The 21028-nt window shown below is 41.6% G+C and overlaps 1 protein-coding gene across 2 annotated transcripts in view; it reads left to right on the top strand.

Moving 5' to 3' along the window:
* Positions 1-21028, top strand: part of COL5A2 (collagen type V alpha 2 chain) — a 342059-nt gene that overhangs the window by 247617 nt on the left and 73414 nt on the right. For both annotated transcript variants that reach the window (XM_086955351.1, XM_086955352.1), the window contains 9 exons: positions 3920-3973; positions 4707-4814; positions 9556-9609; positions 13629-13727; positions 14988-15041; positions 16016-16114; positions 16220-16273; positions 16360-16413; positions 18802-18855. In XM_086955351.1, coding sequence (XP_086811477.1) covers positions 3920-3973; positions 4707-4814; positions 9556-9609; positions 13629-13727; positions 14988-15041; positions 16016-16114; positions 16220-16273; positions 16360-16413; positions 18802-18855 — 630 coding nt within the window. The remainder of the gene's footprint in view (positions 1-3919; positions 3974-4706; positions 4815-9555; positions 9610-13628; positions 13728-14987; positions 15042-16015; positions 16115-16219; positions 16274-16359; positions 16414-18801; positions 18856-21028) is intronic.

Raw genomic sequence — 21028 nt, 5'->3', positions numbered from 1 at the left:
TAATGTGATCGGCGGTGCAGGGGCAGAGTACGCCTCAATTGGCCACCTCAGCCTCTCCCGCTGCCACCTCAGAAGTTGGAATGTTGGTGGTGGCAGCAGTTTTGAGGCAGTCTCCCTGCCCAGCCCGTAATCTGGTGCTTGGACTGCCAGGTAAGCAGTTTGCAGTTTGCAAGTCGTCAGTCTTGTAATTGGGCCCTAAGTTACCAAAGTAAAGGAGTTTAGTTTCAGTGAACAGATGTTGGATTGTCCGTGTTCCTTTGTCCACCCTTTACTTGCAGAATATTGGTTGACAACCTATTTGAATTGTTTCTTTTTGCCAGGTTGGGGATTGTGCATGTAAGTAGAGGTGAAATTTATATTGCTCATTTATGTTCATTCAGGCTATAATCAAAGATTTCCAGGCACTCATTGCATCTAGGCTGGACTGCGGCAATGCCCTATAAGTAGGACTTCCACCGTATTTGCTTAACACATTTAGAGTGGTCCAAAACACAGCTGCCAGCATTCTGCTTAGTTTGCCCTCAAGAACACACGTCTCACACTTGCATGCTCTCCACTTGCTTCCAATAAAGAAGAGAATTCTCTTAAAAATGCTAGTCTTAGTCCATAGTTACTTGCTATGCAGGTGCAGGCTACTTTAGGGCCAGAATTAGTTTCAGTGACCCCTCCAGAAACATGCGGTCAGCCAACTGCCTTCTGGGAAGGATCCCCAAATTTTGTTGCATGAGAATGGGTTGCAGGACATTCTCATACCTCGGACCAGTGACATGGAATAAACTTCTATTTGAGCTATGCTGCTACCATTTTGTTTAAGAAAAGGTTGAAGACTTGGCTGTTCCAACAATACAAAGTGATCTCACTGCACCCTGCGAATGATTGAAAGCTTAGCACAGGGACACACCATGGAGTAGCTGTGCTCTTTATTAGTACCACTTCATTCATTAATTTAGTGATAGATTATATTTGGCCCAACAGGTGCGTGTCCATTATATGGATATCGCCCGATCAGCCCCAATTAGTCAGGTTCTCTCAAACAAAGTTAGCCCAGCATATAGAGCAGACAGTCTCATCCGCATTAGATATATTAAATGAAGTAGGCACATAGCAGTGTAGTTGTTTTCTATATTCAGGCGCCTGAGACCTCCAGCCAAAGCATGGATGTACATTTTAGAGCATCATACTCATTGTCTATCTTTGTTCCTAACAAAGGACTGGAAAGCATTCAATTATAGGGCAGGGTGTGTTGCCCACTCAGCAAGGTCTAATACGATGGGCTTCTTGCTGCATAAAACACCACGTCTAGGAACTCAGGTAGGAAGGTAACCAGGAAGCCCTCCATGTCTCTTTTTAAGACTTCCCAAATACCATGGGAGCATGCTCTCCAAGCTCTGTCTTCTAAGACAATGTTTTCTGGTGCAGTTGCCAATATTTTGGGTAGGAGTCATGTACATTGTCCAACGTGAACCCCAAAGTCCCAACCCACTTTTCTGTGCTCTGCAGCAGGGTTTGAAAGTTTGCAATGTCCACTTTTGTGGAGCAGATGTCTTTGGACATGTCTTCCAATGTGGACTCCAGGTTAGACAGTCGAGCCCACTTCTGTGATTTCTTTCACTATGGTTTCTAAACTGATGTCAGAAGATTTGGTGGTTTCCAAGGAGACAAGGTGTCGACTTCCCTCTGCTTTGCTTCTACAAACTATCGCTGTTGTAACTTGTAAAAGTCATGTGGACAGAATAATACTGCCAGTCGCAGAAAGAGCAGCAATTAATGCTATGTCACAAAAAGGGCAACAGCATGGCCTGGCAGTCAGCATAGAAATTTTGGACTGAGCCTTCTAAACATAGGGTGCTGCACTGACATGCAGCAGGAGTGGGGCATTATCCATGATTAATAGTTTAGCAGGTGCAGGAAATCATATAGTTATTACAACACCTTGAGGCTATTTTGTCTGGCTCTGTTCTATACCATTCACCCTACAGACAATCACAGATGTCCGTGGAGGTGACAGGGCCGGGTACAACAACATAGTGCACTGCTCCTTTTCATTCACCTCAAGGATTAAGGAATGTTTTGTCACACTGGACATTTCCACAACTTATCAGCAATGCGGCCTTAGGTTTGTCTAGGGTGTCATGTGTAGTGATCGCTACCACTGAGGGATTAACCTATATTTTGTGCAGTGGCAGATGCTAATGAAATGAATTTCGTCATGTCCAGGGCATTGGCATTTCAATGTCTGTGACACAAGCTCCTAGTATTTGGGTTATGGTGTGGACATTGTGATGGTGCACGACGGTCACAGCTGCGCCATTCACCATATAGGCAGTTGCCATGATCTGTGGGTATTTCCGGCCTAGGCGCAATGGCTCAGACGATTCTGCCTTCATGGACCCCTGAGGGAATCAGGGTGGCTCTGGCATACTACAGGGTTCATCTTGCCTTCACAGGTTAAACCCAGTTTGTTTCAATTGTGTGAAGTACTGTGTAGAGTAAGATCCTTTTCTTCTGCAGAACCCTACTTCTTGCTGCATAGTGTTGGACATTAATGGGATGAAGAGACCTCACCTCAGGAATATATTCTTCTTATCAGTCCCAAATTGCAGGAAGCCTGGTTCGGTCATGAGTGTTCAGAGTGCAGCTGTGCTGAAAAAAGTTAGGGCTCCCAACCCTCACAGGCTATCTCCACAGTCCACTCTGATGGCATTTGGTACAGGCTGTTCCCTTACCAACACTTCGACTCTTCGTCTCACCACTGACCTCATAGTAATCAAGACTCATTCTCGCCATCCTCCGATGCTGACCCCAGCATTTTAAGTTCCATAACCAGGCTTCTGCATCTATTTAAGCTGGTGGTGTCATGAATCCCTTGTTCTCTTTGTGAGAGTGGTTGAGGCTAGCTCATATGAAATGTAGAATTGTTTCACATAAGAAGGCCAAGTCCAGATGGATGCTGCTGTCACACTGGAAAGGGGAGAGGTAGGTTTCTGTCTGGCAGAGGTTCTGTGGCTGCATCAAAGGGTCTGGCAGCATACCACACCTCACCCAACAGGTCAGGGTTTAGGGGAAGAAGCCCAGAGTTGAATATGTATGTACATGCACCAATGACCAAGATGAATATTGCCAGCCCAGCACAAAGGTGACGGCCATCTGGTTCAACCTCCACGATACACCACGCGGGCATACTTGTGAAACCGAAATGCATGCAAACAGGCCTGTTATGTTCGAGACATCATCAAAGCGAACTACCCAGAAAGACAACCTACTATACAGACTGTACCTGGAGGGAGTTGCTAGACAATTCTCCCAAGAGGGTACGGAAAAGAGGTGTGTTTTACAGACTAAGACTTATACAGTCATGACTGATAACCTGCACACAGCCTAAAGAGAGGGAACATGCGTTACAAAGGGAATTGCACTTTGGGTGACCCTTCAAGATCAGAGCCTAGCTCCTAATCTTAATGACTGGACGTCCTTATTTGATTTGCCTGCAAATCAAGCTCACTGGAGGATTGAATATAGACCCAGACTTACGAGAACATACGAGTGCAGTTTAGCACAACTTTACAAAGCTGTGTATAGGACTTTCGCTCCAATAAGAATCATGTAATCCTGACACCCTTTTCTTTGTGAAATATGACTGGATTAAAAAGGTTTCACTTCAATAATTGCTGAAGTTGTTAATGCGTAGTCTCAAAAGAGAAGATTTATGGACATTGGAAGGACCTTGGTGCATGTAATCCTGTAAACCATATCAGGGCAATTAATCGCCTCTCCTGGTATTGTCCTATGTCCATTATTAGCTTCCCTGATGGGACCATTGTATAGGAAATGGCTTCGTTGAAACTTGTATCACAAGGTAGGAGTATGGATTGCAAATAATACGTTACAAAAAGTGTGGTTCCTTTATTTTGTTTTGCAGGGCGACCCTGGAGTAGCTGGATTCAAGGGAGAAGCAGGACCAAAAGGAGAGCCTGTAAGTAATATGTGACAAGTAATCTGAATGCCTTCATTTATAAAATTCTACTTCTACTTTAACATTTTGGGTAAGCAAATATTTTTCTGCAAATGTTTTTTGAGTGATTCGAATAATACAATGTATATTTAGCCATAATGTGGGTTTTTGGGGTATTTACTCTATAACAATGTGGGTTGGAACATTACAAACTTCAAGAGAATTCCTTTGAAAAGCTGAGTTTCCCTTACCAGGAACTCATTAAAGAGCAAGGGTTTGATTTAGATGCCATACCTTCGAATGGCTTCATCTATCTGCATAATTGTACTTCTTCCCTGTAAAGTAATATGAGCCAGTCTTCTGCATCGTAGAGGGTGCAGTCACACAGCTTCCCAGTCAAACAAATTATATATGTCATCTTCTAAAAATTGGTTTAGATACTCATTTTCAGGATCGCTTTTTATTGTAATTTGACAGTCTCAACCCCATTGTAGTCTTGTAAGGAGATCTGACAATTTTCAGTTGTAAAGTAGGTGCAACTTGATTTGCCTGCCACCCTTCTTATTGTGCCTACTGTGTGTTGTAATCCAGGTCGATCTATAGTAATATGTTTTCCAATATGGTTAATTAATATAAGAAATGATACTTAAAGGATAGGGAGTATGAAGCACTGATGATTTGTTTAGAAGAAGTGAAAAGGAACAGTGTGAGCGAGGATTCTAGTAACCATGGACACATGTTTCTTTTTCCACAGGGTCCATCTGGTCTGCAGGGACCAATTGGCCCTCTGGGAGAAGAAGGCAAAAGAGGCCCTCGTGGAGATCCTGGTACTGCAGGCCCTCCTGGGTCTGTTGGAGAAAGGGTAAGACACCTTCTTGTACCTTTTGATTGTGCACATTTATTTTTTTATTTTTTCAGTTCTATTAATTGAATATGTGTTCCCACACAAATATCCCATATTCGAGAGGTTTAACAGGACATGGTCATTACTGAATGTTGTACTGTTCAGTTGGTAGTTTGTTATTCCAAATTACATATTCGATAAATTCAGGCAGCAAGGAATATGAATGATGCTGAGGAACAGCATTCTCACTAGAATGTGCTAATAAATGTAAAACAACATTAAGTAGTTTATTGCGAATGTATCGTATTTTCATGAAATCAAACTAAATTGCATGCCACTGAAATTCCTTTAGAATTTTATTCCTAGAAAGCTAGATTAAACGCCAATACAATACATATGACAGCTTTACTTAGGGAATGGCATAGATTTGCATTATAAGGTGGTGGCAGCTCCTTGGCAGTCTTGTCGATATCAGAGCTTGTGCAGATTGCGAGGGGCTCCTCCTCTGCACACTGGGAATCATCATTGTATATTGTGTATCTTTTAAAAATCGTCTCTTAATCTGTTTTAAACACGCTCCTAATTGAACAGTAATTGATGCCTAAGACGCTTTAAATACATGCAGTAAATTACCGTATCTGTGGACCCCCAGCCCCGTTCCATCGCGGCTTGTGCCGATTGTGTGGAGGGCAGGGTCAGCTTCAAAATTACAGAGCCGCCTTCCCGAGCAGAACGGAGCTAGCGTTCAGCTGGGGGCGGGGCTGAAAGGATAAATACAAGCGTGATTGAAGGCTCTGACGACCTACAAGGTGGTGGCAGCTCCTTGGCAGTCTTGTCGATATCAGAGCTCGTGCAGATTGCGAGGGGCTCCTCCTCTGCACACTGGGAATCATCATTGTATATTGTGTATCTTTTAAAAATCGTCTCTTAATCTGTTTTAAACGCGCTCCTAATTGAACAGTAATTGATGCCTAAGACGCTTTAAATACATGCAGTAAATTACCGTATCTGTGGACCCCCAGCCCCGTTCCATTGCGGCTTGTGCCGATTGTGTGGAGGGCAGGGTCAGCTTCAAAATTACAGAGCCGCCTCCCCAAGCAGAACGGAGCTAGCGTTCAGCTGGGGGCGGGGCTGAAAGGATAAAATGGTCACTCTGAAGCGCAGCAGTCGAGCGCAGCGGGAGCGCCGACACCGCGCCGAAGCCGTGCCAAAGGGGTGCCAGTCTGCGCCAGTCCGCGCTGGGTCCGCGCTGCGCGCCAGACCCCCTGCCTCTTGCGATATCCACAATATTCCCAAGTTAATAACTTACACTCGATCTCAACTTTTGTCCATAGGCAATACTTTAACTGACAAAAGATGCTCCCATTTTTCTGCTGACTCTCTGGCCAATTTGCCTATTAATCCCTGTTCAAATTGCGATTTTAATTCTACTTCTCCTCACTCTAACCCAGCTGCCCCTAGGTTGCCACTAATCCCTGAAGAATATGTACATTGTGCCCTTATCAACGCTCGCTCCCTTGTCAAGCACAGGTATGAGGTCGCTGAACTTATAGCCACCCACAATCTTGACATACTGTTCATTACAGAAACCTGGGCAGACTCTGCCTCTGGCCCGGATTTTAACATAGCAACCCCTGATGGCTATCATGTCACCCGACTAGACAGATCCTCTGGAAAAAGAGGGGGTGGTCTAGCTATCATACATCGTGCTAACCTGGCTCTTAAAACTGAACCAATGATCCATGATTCCATGGAAGCCTTATGTTTCACCTTTACTCTCTCTCCCACCCAAACTTTTAAAGGCACATTACTTTACCGACCTCCCACCTCACGCACATCATTCCTGGAAGCCCTCAATCCTCTATTAGAACCAGTAGCTGCCTATACCGAATACACAATACTGGGTGATTTTAATTTTCATCTAGAAAATCAGACCGACAAAGACTCCATTAAGATTATTTCTGATTTTCAAGCCGTTGGCTTAGAACAACGAGTCTCCTCAGCCACCCACCAAGCCGGTCATATCTTGGATGGACTATTCACTAATAACGTATGTATAAATCAACCTATGGTGATGCCACTCACCTGGACTGATCACTCGGCAGTCATATTCTCTATATTAATTAGGAAACGTAAACACTGCTTACCATCTGCACGCACACAAATTAAATGTCGTGACTGGAAAAATATTGACCACCATGTTTTTAATAATGTACTCAAAGCCACTAAATGCAAAGAATCAAATGACCCAGGTGAAGCTTCCAATAACTACGTGCGCTGGTTGAACAACGCACTAGATTATGTGGCACCTGTCAAAAAACTGCAGCCTAACCGTAACAAACCTTCAGCTCCTTGGTTCTCCGAACTACTATGGCTCGAGAGACAAAGGTGTCGTAATCTAGAGAGACGCTGGTGTAGGAACTACGACAACAACGATAAAGAGAGATATAAGACAGCCCTGCAAAACTACAAAAAACTTCTCACTAAGGAAAAATTTAATTTTTACACCAAACAAATAGAATCAGCTCAAAATTCGAGCAAACAATTATTCCAGGTGGTAAAAAAACTATCCAACCCCATGATTCCTGATTCCATAGAACCTTCTCAAGCTTTTTGTGATATAATTGCGGATTTTTTTAAAAGAAAAGTAACAGATATCTTTAATAATTTTACAAAAAAAACTTCTGATGCTACAGCAGACCTAGCTGCTCCTTATATACCTACCAGACCTACCCTGGAATCATTCTCCTCACTCTCTCAAGCATCTATAGAAGAAATCATGAATGCGGTCAAATCAGGATCTCCTATGGACTCGTGCCCTCCAAGCATTCTTAAATTAGCATCTGATCAGGTAGCCCCGGTGCTTACCCACATTTGCAACACGATGTTCCAGACAGGAGATTACCCAAAAGTTTGGAAGAAAGTCATTGTGAAGCCTCTTCTAAAAAAATCAACACTAAACCCAGCAGAGTTAAAAAGCTATCGACCCATTGCCTCGCTTCCTTATCCTTCTAAGGTATTTGAGAAAGCAATGAATTTACAACTTTCAAGCTTTATTGATAACAACAACTTACTAGATGAGACCCAATTTGGGTTTAGAAAGGGGCACGGCACCGAAACCGCCCTGATAAAGGCAACTGAAGAAGTTAGAATAATTCTAGATCAAGGCGGCACAGCAATTTTGATACTTTTAGATCTCTCGGCTGCCTTCGACACGGTCGATCACAACATCTTGATCGACCGTGTCGATGCCATGGGCATCCAAGGCAAAGCTAAGACTCTTCTGGCATCTTTTTTATCAGACAGAGAACAGTCTGTGAAATTGGGTAGCTACTATTCGCCTGATTTCACTCTGCCTTGTGGAGTTCCTCAGGGCTCCTCGCTAAGTCCGACGCTTTTTAATATCTATGTATCGGACTTAGCGAGGGTGATCAAGTCATTCGGCATAGGAATAACATCATACGCCGATGACACCCAATTAGTCCTGGCTATTCACAGGAATGGAGCTGCAGTGGCCGCTAATTTCCAGGAAGGTATGAGAGCGATTTGCACCTGGATGGACCAGAACTGCCTAAAGTTAAACTCCGACAAGATGGAGGTCATGCTTTTTGGCAACTTGACCCCGTCTTGGTCACCAGTCTGGTGGCCAGCAGAGCTGGGAGATCCACCTCTCCCGGTGCCTAAAGTTAGGAACCTTGGAGTTCTATTCGATAATAGACTTACTTTCCTTAGCCATGCCAACGCAGTGGTTTCAGCGTCCTTTTATACCTTGAGAATGGTAAAGAAGCTTCTCCCGTTTCTTCCTCCAAACTCAGGTAAAACCCTAATGTCTACGCTAGTCCTCTCAATAATTGATTATTGCAACGGACTATGGCTAAATGCACAGGAACAAGTCATGAATAAATTACAACTAGTGCAAAATGCTGCTGCAAGAATCCTAACCGGCACACCCAAATTTTCGTCCATCTCACCCATTATTCGCCATCTACATTGGCTGCCTGTCAGAAGCCGCACAAAGTTCAAGGCTTTGTGCATTGTTTATAAAACATTGCACAATACCGGACCGGACTTCCTAAAAAAATCCATTACTTTTCACAAACCCAATCGCTCCTTACGCTCTGCGACATCTCAGTTACTTGATATTCCACGCACGAGGAAAGCAACATGGGGTGACAAACGCTTCACATTTGCTGCCTCTAAATTGTGGAATAAGCTCCCCCTTAATATCAGATCTAGCTCTTCCTTACTTATATTTCGTAAGCACATAAAAACCTGGCTTTTTAACCAGTAAGTTTCTGTAAGAGCCCCCTGTAATCTTAACGAACTCTAGCGCCGAGACACCGAAAGGTATTTGTGCGCTCTAGAAATTTTATAAATAAATAAATAAATAAATAAAACCATCAAGAAGCATAATATGCATTTTACCAAAAATGTATTGAATCCTTACTTCCACTGCCCAAGCACCATTTATATTTTAACCATAATGCAGGCCTTTCTTATTTAGAACATTATTTAAAACAATGTTGAAAAATGAAGATGGTCGATAGTTCAATCATATTCATTTTCCTTTTACCATTCATTCAATTTGAATCAAGTATTTCATGTTGTTTTGCAACAATGAACAAATATTTGCTTTTCACTTATTTTAGTTGGTGATGGTGCCAGATGTCCGTTCCAGAACACAATATTTAATGGAACTAAATGCCATAATTACCATCTGTTTATAATCTCATGTACCTGCTGATTTTTTTTTCATTAGGGTGCTCCTGGAAACCGTGGATTCCCAGGATCCGATGGACTCCCAGGACCAAAGGTAACACAACTTTCATGCCAGTTACATTCCTACCGCACTTTGGAGAACCTTAAACAGAAGTCTTGTGATTCCAAGTAGATTGTTTTAGCCAGTATCTCACCTTCCTGTTTTGTTATTTTTAGAATGAGTTTTAAGGGAAATCTGAATGCACCTAAATATGCTCTATATCATTTTTTCCCATGGTAGCTTTATAGAATGTTCTTAATAATTTTGAGTGATTATGAAATTTTCAAGTTTTAAAAAATCACACCGGAGTATTTTTAGAGTCTGGACTCAGAATTCCAGTAAGCTAGAAACCAATGAGAAAACGTCCCTATCACTCAGTCTAGAACAAGGGTACTCACAAATATTTCCCCGGGGGCTACACAGTACTGTATGTGGCATGCCAAAGGGCTGCACCGATGCCAAAAATGGGAGGCTCGAGGTAATGAAAGGTGAGCGTAGGGGGACGCGAAGATGCATGGTGTGGACAACAAACCGAGCCTTCATGTGACTTCTGTGTACCACCTATGCTCTATTCTCATGCATTAAGAATTAAAGGGGAGAGAAGTTGGCCTAACCACAAGGGCGGTCGATCTCAAATCTGGGGAACCGGGTTTGAGTCTCTGCAAGGACGCGCAACATCCTGTGATTCTGGGCAAATCACTTAATCTCCCCGTGCCTAACAAAAATGAATGTGTCCTCATGTAACGCAACTGATGCTCGTGAAAAGCAATCTGTTACCCGATACCTTCGGGTCAAATTCGCACTATATAAAACTCCGCAAAAAAAAAGCGTTAACTTAGAATGCAAAACATGAGAGGGGGAAATATACTACTCATTTGGTGGCTGAATTGCAAAATGGGAAACCAGAAAACCTGATATCAGTACTGGCTTTCCCATTTGATGAAATTGTGTGATCCTAGGCAATTTGTTAATTTCACTTTTCCTCCTATTTCTTCGTTAAAACACATATGAGAACCCATTAAAATACATGAGTTCAGGAATACGATATGTACGGTACAAAACCTTCTTGTATTTTATTAAAATAAACTATAATGGTGTGACAAATATATAACAGCCAAGGCTACACACAAGGTGCACCTGACAAATGTCCTCCCTCTTGGTTCAGTAATAGCAATCTTTTCAGAATGGTGACGGCATGAAAGCTTCTAAGATCATGTTTGAAAACTATCACTGCTAATAAATGCCTCTCACTTCACTGACTCTCATTCTTGTTAATAAAATACACTTGTTTGCAGAGAGTTTAAAGCTATAGCTATCTTTAAAACTTAATGTGTTCCTAAAGATAAGTTGTCTAGGGCACTTTCTTTTCTTCCTTATCGTTTCTTTAGTTAATATGTAAAACATGTAAATAAAATATGCCCGTTTTTTTTGCAGCTTTCTGAATTCTCCTGCTCGGTTAAGTGAACAACAGCAGCTCAGTGCTGCTGTTCACTAGGGGTCCGGAATTAAGGTCAGGCGGGCCGCATGCGGCCCCTGGGCCGTACTCTGAGTATCCCTGGTCTAGAATGAGCATTTTCACAATGAGGCAATTGATTGTGGCATAATGCCATTACTTAGTAGAGAAATATACTATAGCTAGAAGGAGTCCATTGTACCTTGCTGTCATGGACTTGTATTCTGCTATTGACAAGGTCAATTATGCAAAGCTGTGGGAAATTTTGTTAGAGACGGGGATTGACATATCTGAGTCAGAATTTGTCAGCTAGGGGCAGGTTTGGGCCAAGCGGTGAACTTTCGAATTCTTTAATTTAACAATGTGGCGTGATACAAACGTGTGCTAGCCCCCTTATTATGTTATTTTAATATTAATAATATTAATAAACGTAATGCTTTTTTGAGCACCGTTACTCAGGCTGTCCCCTACACCAATTTAATTCCTGTAGCTGTACTTTTATATGTTGATGATGCTGTGCTTCTTGCCTGGACTCCTAATGTCTTACATTGGTACGTGATTTTTTAATTTATGTCGGATTTTGACCTGTCAACCAATTTGACCAAATTTCACACTATGGCATGTGGCCCTGAGCACTCTATTTTATGCACTTTCAGCGTCAATGGGAATAGCCTTGAGAATCTGCCCAAGTTTCCATATCGGGTCTCATAGTTGATTCTAATGGATAATGAGCAGAAAAGTACAAGAATGCTAAGTTTAAGCAAGCAGCTTGTCCACTTTTTAATGTCTGTAAGATCGTGAGCGACAAGCTGATTTCTTCCATTTTTTAAATATATATCAAACAATGTGTACCTACTGCTAGTTATGGCAGTGATCTATGGGGCTTTGCAGATTGTCAAGCACTGCAAGTGGAGGAGAATCACTTTTATAGGCGTGACCTCTTACTTCCTCAGTCAACCCCCCATTATTTTTGCCACAATCAAGTGGCCGCTTTTAGTCAAAATGTAATTAGTGATTGTCCATGATGTGTACAGAGTTTGAATATTCCCTGGCTTGAATATGTTTAACAGAGTTTTGCTGATTTGGAAAAACCTTCCTTATTTGACAACCCTATGAGTAATCCCAAAAGAAGAGTATTTCTGGATAAAAGCAGCAGCACAGATGCTAATTTTGTTAAATGATAATAGTAGGCACTCACCCTTTAACGGTCAAACTACTCTAAAACCATGAATACAAATAAACAGAAACAATTCAAAAGGAAGTGCCACAATAGTTCAACAAATTTACTGTAGAGCTTGTTCTGTTTTCTTCAGAAAAGACACAGTATTCAATAGTGTCAGTATCATTATACTCTTTTGCAAGTTAAAAATAACATAGGAGCCATAGTTTGAATTCTCAAAACAATTCTCCTTACTATTCTTCAAAACATCAATGATTCAGCCCTGCCAATGCATTTTGTCCTCTGAGAGGACTTCATCAGGGTTTATGTATTTCTTTACAGGAATATATCATTGATGCCTTTAGGGCCAATTGCAATGCCGTAGGAAACAGCTCTGACCCTCGGTCAGAGCCGTCCCTATGGCATCGTAGTCAGCCCATTGAAAGCTATTTGGAAAGCCTCCTGTAATCCCACGGGTGTCTCTTCCACCCGAGGGATTACAATTTTGGATTCCAACAGCCTTTCTGTGCTGGCCTTTCCATTACAAAAAGATGTTGGAAGTAGACTTTTGGGGCCCCAGCAGGGCCCCCATGGGTGCAAGGCCTTCAGATGGCATCCGAGGAGGAACCTATAGTGCCCCCTAGTTGATCCCTGCATGCTGAGGCAGGGACCTTGAGGTGCCTGCCAAGGGGTGCAGGGATGAACTGCACCTCTTCTCTACAATGAGAGCATGCATGCTCCCATTGTAAAGAATAGGACTGCAACCAAACAGTGTTCAGTCGCATCCTAATTGCTTAGTTGTGACCGCCAACAGAAGGTTGGTCAGTCCCAGTACCCAATCGATGTCGGACAGACTCAGGTCTGTCCGACATCGAAATTGGCCCCTAATTGTAGGGGAATCAGTTCTCCCAAAAATTCTTAGAACACTTGTATTGCTCCTTTGATTTCATTGGAGAATAATGGAAGGCAATATAGTAAGCAGCTTAATATCCACACCCCATTGGGTTCTGTAAGCTCAGAACGGACAACATGACGCGCCACCTCCATCAAGTAATTTGTTTTTTACAGTTGTTACCCAGAGCTGATGTAGGTTTTAGAGTGGGTAGCTTTCATAAAGTTGTTGTTTGTTATCATAAAAGTCTGGATTATAGGTATGAACATGTTTTAAAACTCTTAAAAGTTTTCAATGTTTTCTATGAGGTGTAAACAGTATAGATAATTGCATACATCTTTTAGGATTGTCTTCCACATTCGAATAAAAAAAAAAAGTATTGATTGAATGCTCGATTGTGGCATAAATGATCCAATAATTGATTTGATAGGCTAGCAACAAACGTCCCAGAATATTTGGAGTCCAACAAGCCAGCCATTTAATTTTAATATAGTGACATTTCCTCATTGTACACTAGGTCTTCTTTCTGCAATTCTCCTTACTTTCCGATTGTTCTATCATTCTCATAGGGTGCTCAAGGAGAACGCGGCCTGGCAGGATCTTCTGGCCCAAAGGGGAGTCAGGGGGATCCTGGCCGTCTCGGTGAACCTGGACTTCCAGGTGCAAGGGTAAGTATGTTTTTTTTACATTTTTATTGCTAGAGGATCAGGTCGTTATGAAATACTCTTTATTACAACACAGCAGGTGACAGAAATTTTACCAACAATGCCTTCAAATTGAAATGACCCAAATATTGTGGTGTCAGCAGACTTTGGCCACTTTGGCTTATAAGTAGTGACGATTTTAACAAGAAATTTCGGGGCATATTTACAAGAGTCATATCTTCGCTTTTATGGCTTTTAAACCCAAAAAAAGTGGAAATAAAAATATCGCCCTATTTACAAGAGGGTGATAACATGCATTAGCGCATGTTAGCACCCTTTTACCCGACGCCTCCCTTTGCATCTTTAATGAGAGCGCTGCTTTTGCCACAAACTAACGTCTGCTAAAATGCAGATTTAGCTATACTTATCATTGGGGGTGGATTATGCTGATACGACCACAGGGTAGTATCAGCATAATCCAAGTGGCCAGCGAAAATTATCGCTGCCGCTTGTTAATATGCCCCCTCCTTCTTTGTCTTTCTAATTCTCACTGCATTCTATTTTGAGCTGAAAGGACATGTGCTGTTAGCACTACAGTGGAAGTAGTGTTTTTGTCATACTTTTATTTTCCATCCCCTGACTTTCCCTTCTGCCCATGGCACCATAATCTGCAGTTATTGTCAGGTGAGTTTCAACAGGTCAAACCCTCCGAAATGTACATGGACAAATACCTGTTAAATAGCGACCCATGCCCCATTTTCCGAGTTTGCAAAAGTACTTAACACACTGAATAAATACCTCACCCCCTCGGTGTTTAGTCCACTGCAGCACATGCATGATCAAACAGAGTTAAGATGACTAAATGCATCTATGTTATGCTATGGGATTCTCTGGACTGAATTTGTAATGTACTTCAGATAGATTTTGTTGAGTCCTGCAGGTACACCTACAGCTAATAATCTGAGACCGTGCACAATGAAATCAACTCACTGCCATTATCGTGTTGCTAAAGAGTAGAACATGCACATTTCAACGTGTAGCTAAAACCTGAGAGTAACAGAGAAATGCAGAGAGAGAGAGAGAGAGAGAGAGAGAACACGAGGCTAGCGAGAGAGAATAAAAGTGAGAGTGCTAAGGAGAGAGAGAGAGAGAGGAAGAGAGAGAGAAGGAGAGAGAGCGAAAGAGGAATAACTGGTAGAGATCTGTCTGAGAAAAGTGTGTGGCCCGATAAATGCAGCCATGTGACAAGTGCAATCTTAACAAGTGTATGTATGCCTTTTATAGGGTCTCACAGGAAATCCTGGCGTACAAGGTGCTGAAGGAAAGCTTGGACCACTGGTACGTATGGTCGTTTTTCTTGCTAGATTTACAGGTTGTGTCTTGTTTTGTAGTTGTAATTGTTTGAAGATCTGTTAATACCAGGGTATGATACCCAATTTCACACATGACAATAAGAAGCCTCATTGAAGCATAGCATGGAGCATTATGATTAATTGCCTGTGCTATTGTGTTGCTTTTGAAGCCTACCTTTACCATAATTGATCTTACATTTGAGACTCAAATCTGTTCATTTTCTTTGTTTTACTTTTACTGCTTTTGCACCCTTCAATTGTTTCTTTATAGCATCGACATCGAACAGACGTTCTCTTTGCTGCAGAATATCTCTAGCTAAGCATGGTTCAAGCCTGCATATTGGGGGCACTACTTTCAGATTCATTACTTCCTAAAAATTGTTTATGTTACTAAATTGTTTATGTTACTAAATTTGGAATATAAGGATTTTGTATCCAAACAAAATTTCCCTCTTCACAGCCCTTTCACGTATGGCATTGAACCGATTGTTGCATTGGCCAACTTACCACTTGCTGTTGAGGTGTAATAGAATAAACGTTCTTTGACTACATAGGCTTTGATAGTTATAAGAGTTCCTACTTCTGGGACATAAGCTGCCATTTTGCACTGCTGTAAAATAATAATAATATATAATAATATATATTGTGCCTAGGCAACATAGAACATTCTGCCACTTGCATGCATATTTTTTCAAATTGAATACAACTTCAAAATGTGTGGTCATTTTCAGGAGCAAGGACATTTTTTAATACGGATAGGCTTGCATATATTTAATTTTAAAGCACAATTACATTGACTCTTTAACCAAATCAGATGCAATCTTTGCATAGTTTTTGCATGAACACTGATTGGATGCTGAAATTACTGCTTTATTTAATGTACTAGAAATAGCATAAGGGACATTCCATAAATCATCCAAGTGCATTGTCAGTTATATGTAAGAACTTGCATTTTTGTAGGGAGCTGCAGGAGAAGATGGACGACCTGGCCCACCTGGTCCAATCGGAATCCGAGGTCAACCTGGCACTATGGGGCCTGCTGGTCCAAAAGGCAACAGTGTAAGAATGCAGTTATGTGAATATGTTCAGTTTCAAGTACCGTCATACAATTCGACATTCACTGGCTGACATAACTCCAATTAGCACTACTGATTTTATTGATAGGGCGATCCGGGAAAGGCAGGAGAACTGGGGAACAATGGTGCTCCAGGACAAAGAGTAAGTATCTCACTCACATACAATGTTAATATAATAGCCATTGTTAATCTAAAGATTGGTTTAAACTGTTTTTAATTTTTATGTAGGGGTCTCCTGGCAAGGACGGAGAAGTTGGTCCTTCGGGTCCTGTTGGGCCATCGGTAAGTTACACTAGGAACAAATATGCTGAAGTTGATAAATGCTGTCTATGTCACACCAAAAGATATTCACAATGTAATAAGGAATTATTTGAAAACTTGGCCATGGTTTCTATCACTGTTCCCGCACATTACATGCATCCAGGAAATTTGCTTGATAGGGATTTGTGTAGTGCAGCGTTTGTAATTACAACACTTTTATCAATTTATGTGGGAAGACTTAGGTATATAACTATGAATTTACCTATTAAGGGGTTCAAGGAATTGATAACCGTTAACAGGCCAAGCGAGTTTGGTCGATATTCAGAATGTTGGGAAATTTCCCAATGGCCGTGGTCTCAATGTGGTAGTCCTTGCAGCTAGCTAAGCAAGCCTGCATGGAGGTCATCTTTGTCGTAAGTTGTCTCAGAAAGGCTTGTCTAAGAATCCTCCATCAAACCTCCTTTGCACAGCTGAAAGTCTGCTTGGCGTAAGACCCTACTGCAATATTGCACTTCTGACCTCCTCCCATTCCAGCAGAGCCCGCATACGCGCTGTCATATTCCATCTAAAATAACAAGCAAATGAGTGATGGATCAAGGAGGAATGGCTATCCAAGAGTTCCTCAGATTTTAGAATTTTCTATACATGTAAGTGGACCTTCAGGCCGGACTGTACACAGTATAGGCCTTTAGTGCTCTGGCACATGGGGCAACATTCTAACATTAAATAAAGAATTTTAAATCACAGTTTGTCGGCTATATGTTTTATGAGAATACGTTTTCCTCTGTCAATAGCGTAGTGTACAGCTACATTTGAAATTGTCTGTTCATCAAGCTTAAAAAACATGTGTAACCCATTGTATCTGGACTCCACAGATGTACACTACAAAGATATACATTTATTTCCAAAGACTTAAAAGCCTTTTCTTATGACTAGAGATTACCATGAATTTAGAGAATCAAGTCCCGAGAATAATTCACCTATCTCAATGGGCATCTCCACCTACCTGTAATTTCACATTCTAATTAAGAACACATTAATAAGATTTTCAAAGCTATGAGAAACATCACTCCAATACATTCCTCATTCAGTATTTCACATCTTGAAAGTCTTTTGTAGTAGTGATGGTAAAACGTCTATATCTCAGAGCAGTCAAACACAGGTAACTGCATTCCTTGTTTGTTCTACCGAAGCTTGGTGTCATAGTACGAGTTAATAAGAATCTTATGCAGTAGATTTTGGTGGAGTGGGAGAATCACTGTAATTTGGTGGTCTCCTGCTGCACAAAGCCTGTAGTTCCCCCACCCCATTTTGACATAGGTGCACCACTTGATTTTAGATAAAAGAGCCTTGGCTGATTCTGCCATAGAAAATCTTTAACTGGCAGCCCATACACCAGTGGGCTGTCAGATAATAAACATTGAAATGCCCTATATAAGATGGGGCCTCCAAAGTTCCTTTTCAAACCAGAGACTGCCATGACATTGTAGCCCACTTAGCAATGATTCATTGCTCAAAGTGCTGCTGCTGTGTCACCTGGAGCAGATTTGATGACAATGCCCACAATAATGGTGGCAACGCCAGTTAGGGTGAGCACACTGCTGACCTGAGGAAGGTGGGGCTAAATCTACAGCACACCCTAACTCTGATTGTAATTGATGTCTTAGGTATATGACCACTTTATTGACCATCAGCCAATACCCATTTTAAATGATGAAATGAGGGAGTCTTAAATGCCACTGCTTGCATTGTAGCCAAGCTTTAAAAAAAGCTCATTGCTTCCAAAAGTACTATATTAACCTGATTACAGCTAGGCTTATCAAACAATCAGTTTCCTCACATTGTATGCCCACCAAAGATTAGGATGAAAAGTATAGACTGCATAGTAGTAAGTCATGTTGCTGTATAGCTGAAATAGTCTAGCCTTAAGTATTGCTAGAGTATGTTATATGTTTTGCCAAGCTGTGCATTGCTGAGAATACCAAGATAAAAGGGATATGCCCAAGAATATGAGACGTGCACAGTTCTTGCCAAATGTACTCTAATAATTTGTCAATGTGCAGTCTGTTTTACCTCAAGGGTTGCATAATCATAGCAGTTCTAGATAACTGCATAATTCTACTAAAATGTGCCTTTCCCACTTTTGTGGTCAGACTTTTTTTAAATATGAACCACTTACAAACATTTCATAGATGAACACATAAAGCATGCAATACTCTTAGACACAGTCACAGATTTCTGATGAAATACAAACTGTTTACAAGTTTTTTATTTACCTTTAAAGGAGGAAAAAACTAACGAATTCTGTGCATTATGGCTATTGAGCCTATGCAAGCATTGTTGTTGTTTTTTTTTTTTGGATGGGTACCGAATCTTGTTTGTTCCTAATGTCTGTCTCTTTCACTCTAGGGTCTAGCAGGTGAAAGAGGAGAGCAAGGGCCTCCAGGTCCAACAGGATTCCAGGTATGTGTAGATCTGTTGTTTCCCTATCTTTATGATAAAGTGCCTTATCTTTTTCTGCAAAATGTGTGCCCCATTATGGTGACATTTCATATTATATTGCAGGGAAGTGTATAAAAAAACAGAAATGAAAAATACTTGATGTGGTTAATGGTTGAAATAGTTTACAAAAATAAACAAAATAAGTGGTCTCTAAGTTCGAGTTGTTAATGTTAGAGAGAGGAGTCGCCAGACATGAAGCTAATCTTAAACCTGACCTTTCCAAGCCCTTCCTCAAGTCTAAGGAATGTGTAAAGTATTCTGTAACTGATTTCGAGTGGAAGAGGCAAGGTTTGAGAGGTGCACAGAGCATACAAGTGTATTTGATGCATTAAACTAGGCAGATAAAAATTACAAAACCATCAAAGGGGTGAATATTGCTGACAGTATAGGTACAGGCAGTGTTTGAACATATGCCGGAGGAGATTTTTGATTGAAGTGTCTTCCAAAAAGTCTTTGGGAAGCAGTCAGAAGGTATGTTTTTATTGAGGGGGGTTGGTTTTTTTGAGAACAATGTCTTTGAGAGGGTCATTGTGAGAAATTAATTTAGTGTGAGATCAACTAGATGAAAAAGTGGATCTCTAGCTGAGGTTTTCTATGAACCTGGTCTGTGAGTGATGTTGCTGAAGAATGGTGCACCAATATGTAAGGGCACATAGCAAAGAGTTTTATATGGGACTGAGGAAGAATGGACAAGCGATGGTGTAGTGTTGGCTCCCCAGCTTATTGATTGCTGTCATCATTTGGAATGTGATTATTCATGATGACATATTAGAATGTTGGGATTTGAGCTCTAGTCAGTTGGGAGCTAGGGACTGAGCAGAAAGGTTACAGCTCCTGGTGGGGGTTTACTCTACTTATTATCTTAATATTTATGAATTACCACCTTGTACCATCGTACACAATAAATACCTTCTAATTACAAGAACCTATGTGGACCTGATCATCATTTACTTCACTACAGATGGTCTATGAACAATAAATGGCATGTATTAATTGGTGGCTATGTTCAGAGGTCTTTGAAGGGGATGTCCAAAAGAGGGAGTCAAGGAGAGAAAAAGGATTTTGCATCTATGAATAATAATGAATTAGAAATGAATAGCTGATTATGACATTATTGTCCTCTAATCCAAGTTGGAATCTAAAGCTTTGATTTTGTTCCTAGAGCAGGCTCCACTCATGGCATGAGCAAGCAGGGTAAATCCACCCATAGGAAAACAATCACTATATGTAATACGTTAAAATGCAATGCTCATGTATGGTGGGATGGGAATCCTTCTGTATGTCTCTGGAGAGCCTGCTTCCCTGTCATATGATGATCTCCTGGCAAGTCACTTGAAACCACTGTGGATTTTATGAAATCTTCTCCAGTGAGCTTGACAATCACGCATGTCCGCTGAGGGGCTTGGTGTTTACATGGATTGAGACCTTATAGCTGGGCTCTGAAGTTGAGGGTACATGTATAGTGCACCCTTTTTTACAGAGACTGGCTACTACTCTCTCCAGGCTGTGGTAGACTGACAGTGGTGGCAGCATTAATCTATGCCAAGGGTTACCTGAACTCTTGAGCCTTTAGCAGGGGCTGCCTGCCAGCTCCTTCCTGGGAACGTTTGTGCAATCTCCCTTCCGTGGGCTCTTTTTGCCTCTGTTGTATGTGAGAGTGGGTTCACTGGGTGAGGATGGTGAACCATTCTGTTTAATTTGAGCTGAGCTGGTAAATGTTCTACTGGACATTCCTGCTCTTCCGTGCCCCTCCCAATTCTTTGCAGAAGCTTGGTTGGTTGGAGTAGCCACTAGTTTTTATTTGTATTTAGCTAAGATTCCCTCTGCTGGAATGAACCCCTTCTTTTTTTGGTGGGTGGTGGTCAGCTTCTCCTCACCTGGAGCTAATTACAATTCCTCTCTGGGGGATAGAACACATAGGTATTAATAGACGGCGAGAGCCCTCCTTACATGGACAGATCACACAGTGAGCATGCAGGAAATATGCCCCAGGTTGGAAGGACACCTTGGATGCAAAAGTAGCAGACCCTCTGATCCTTGTTACTAAGGGAATGATAAATGTTTGGCCTCATCAGCCAGTTAGTTGGTCAAGACTGCTCTCTTTTCTGACAAGGAACCCACAAGGGGTGCTGAG

This window comes from Lissotriton vulgaris, chromosome 2_1, assembly GCF_964263255.1.
Source record: "Lissotriton vulgaris chromosome 2_1, aLisVul1.2, whole genome shotgun sequence".
Taxonomy (NCBI): domain Eukaryota; kingdom Metazoa; phylum Chordata; class Amphibia; order Caudata; family Salamandridae; genus Lissotriton; species Lissotriton vulgaris.
The sequence above is the reverse complement of the archived record's forward strand: the minus strand, read 5'-3'. Positions and strand labels throughout refer to the sequence as shown.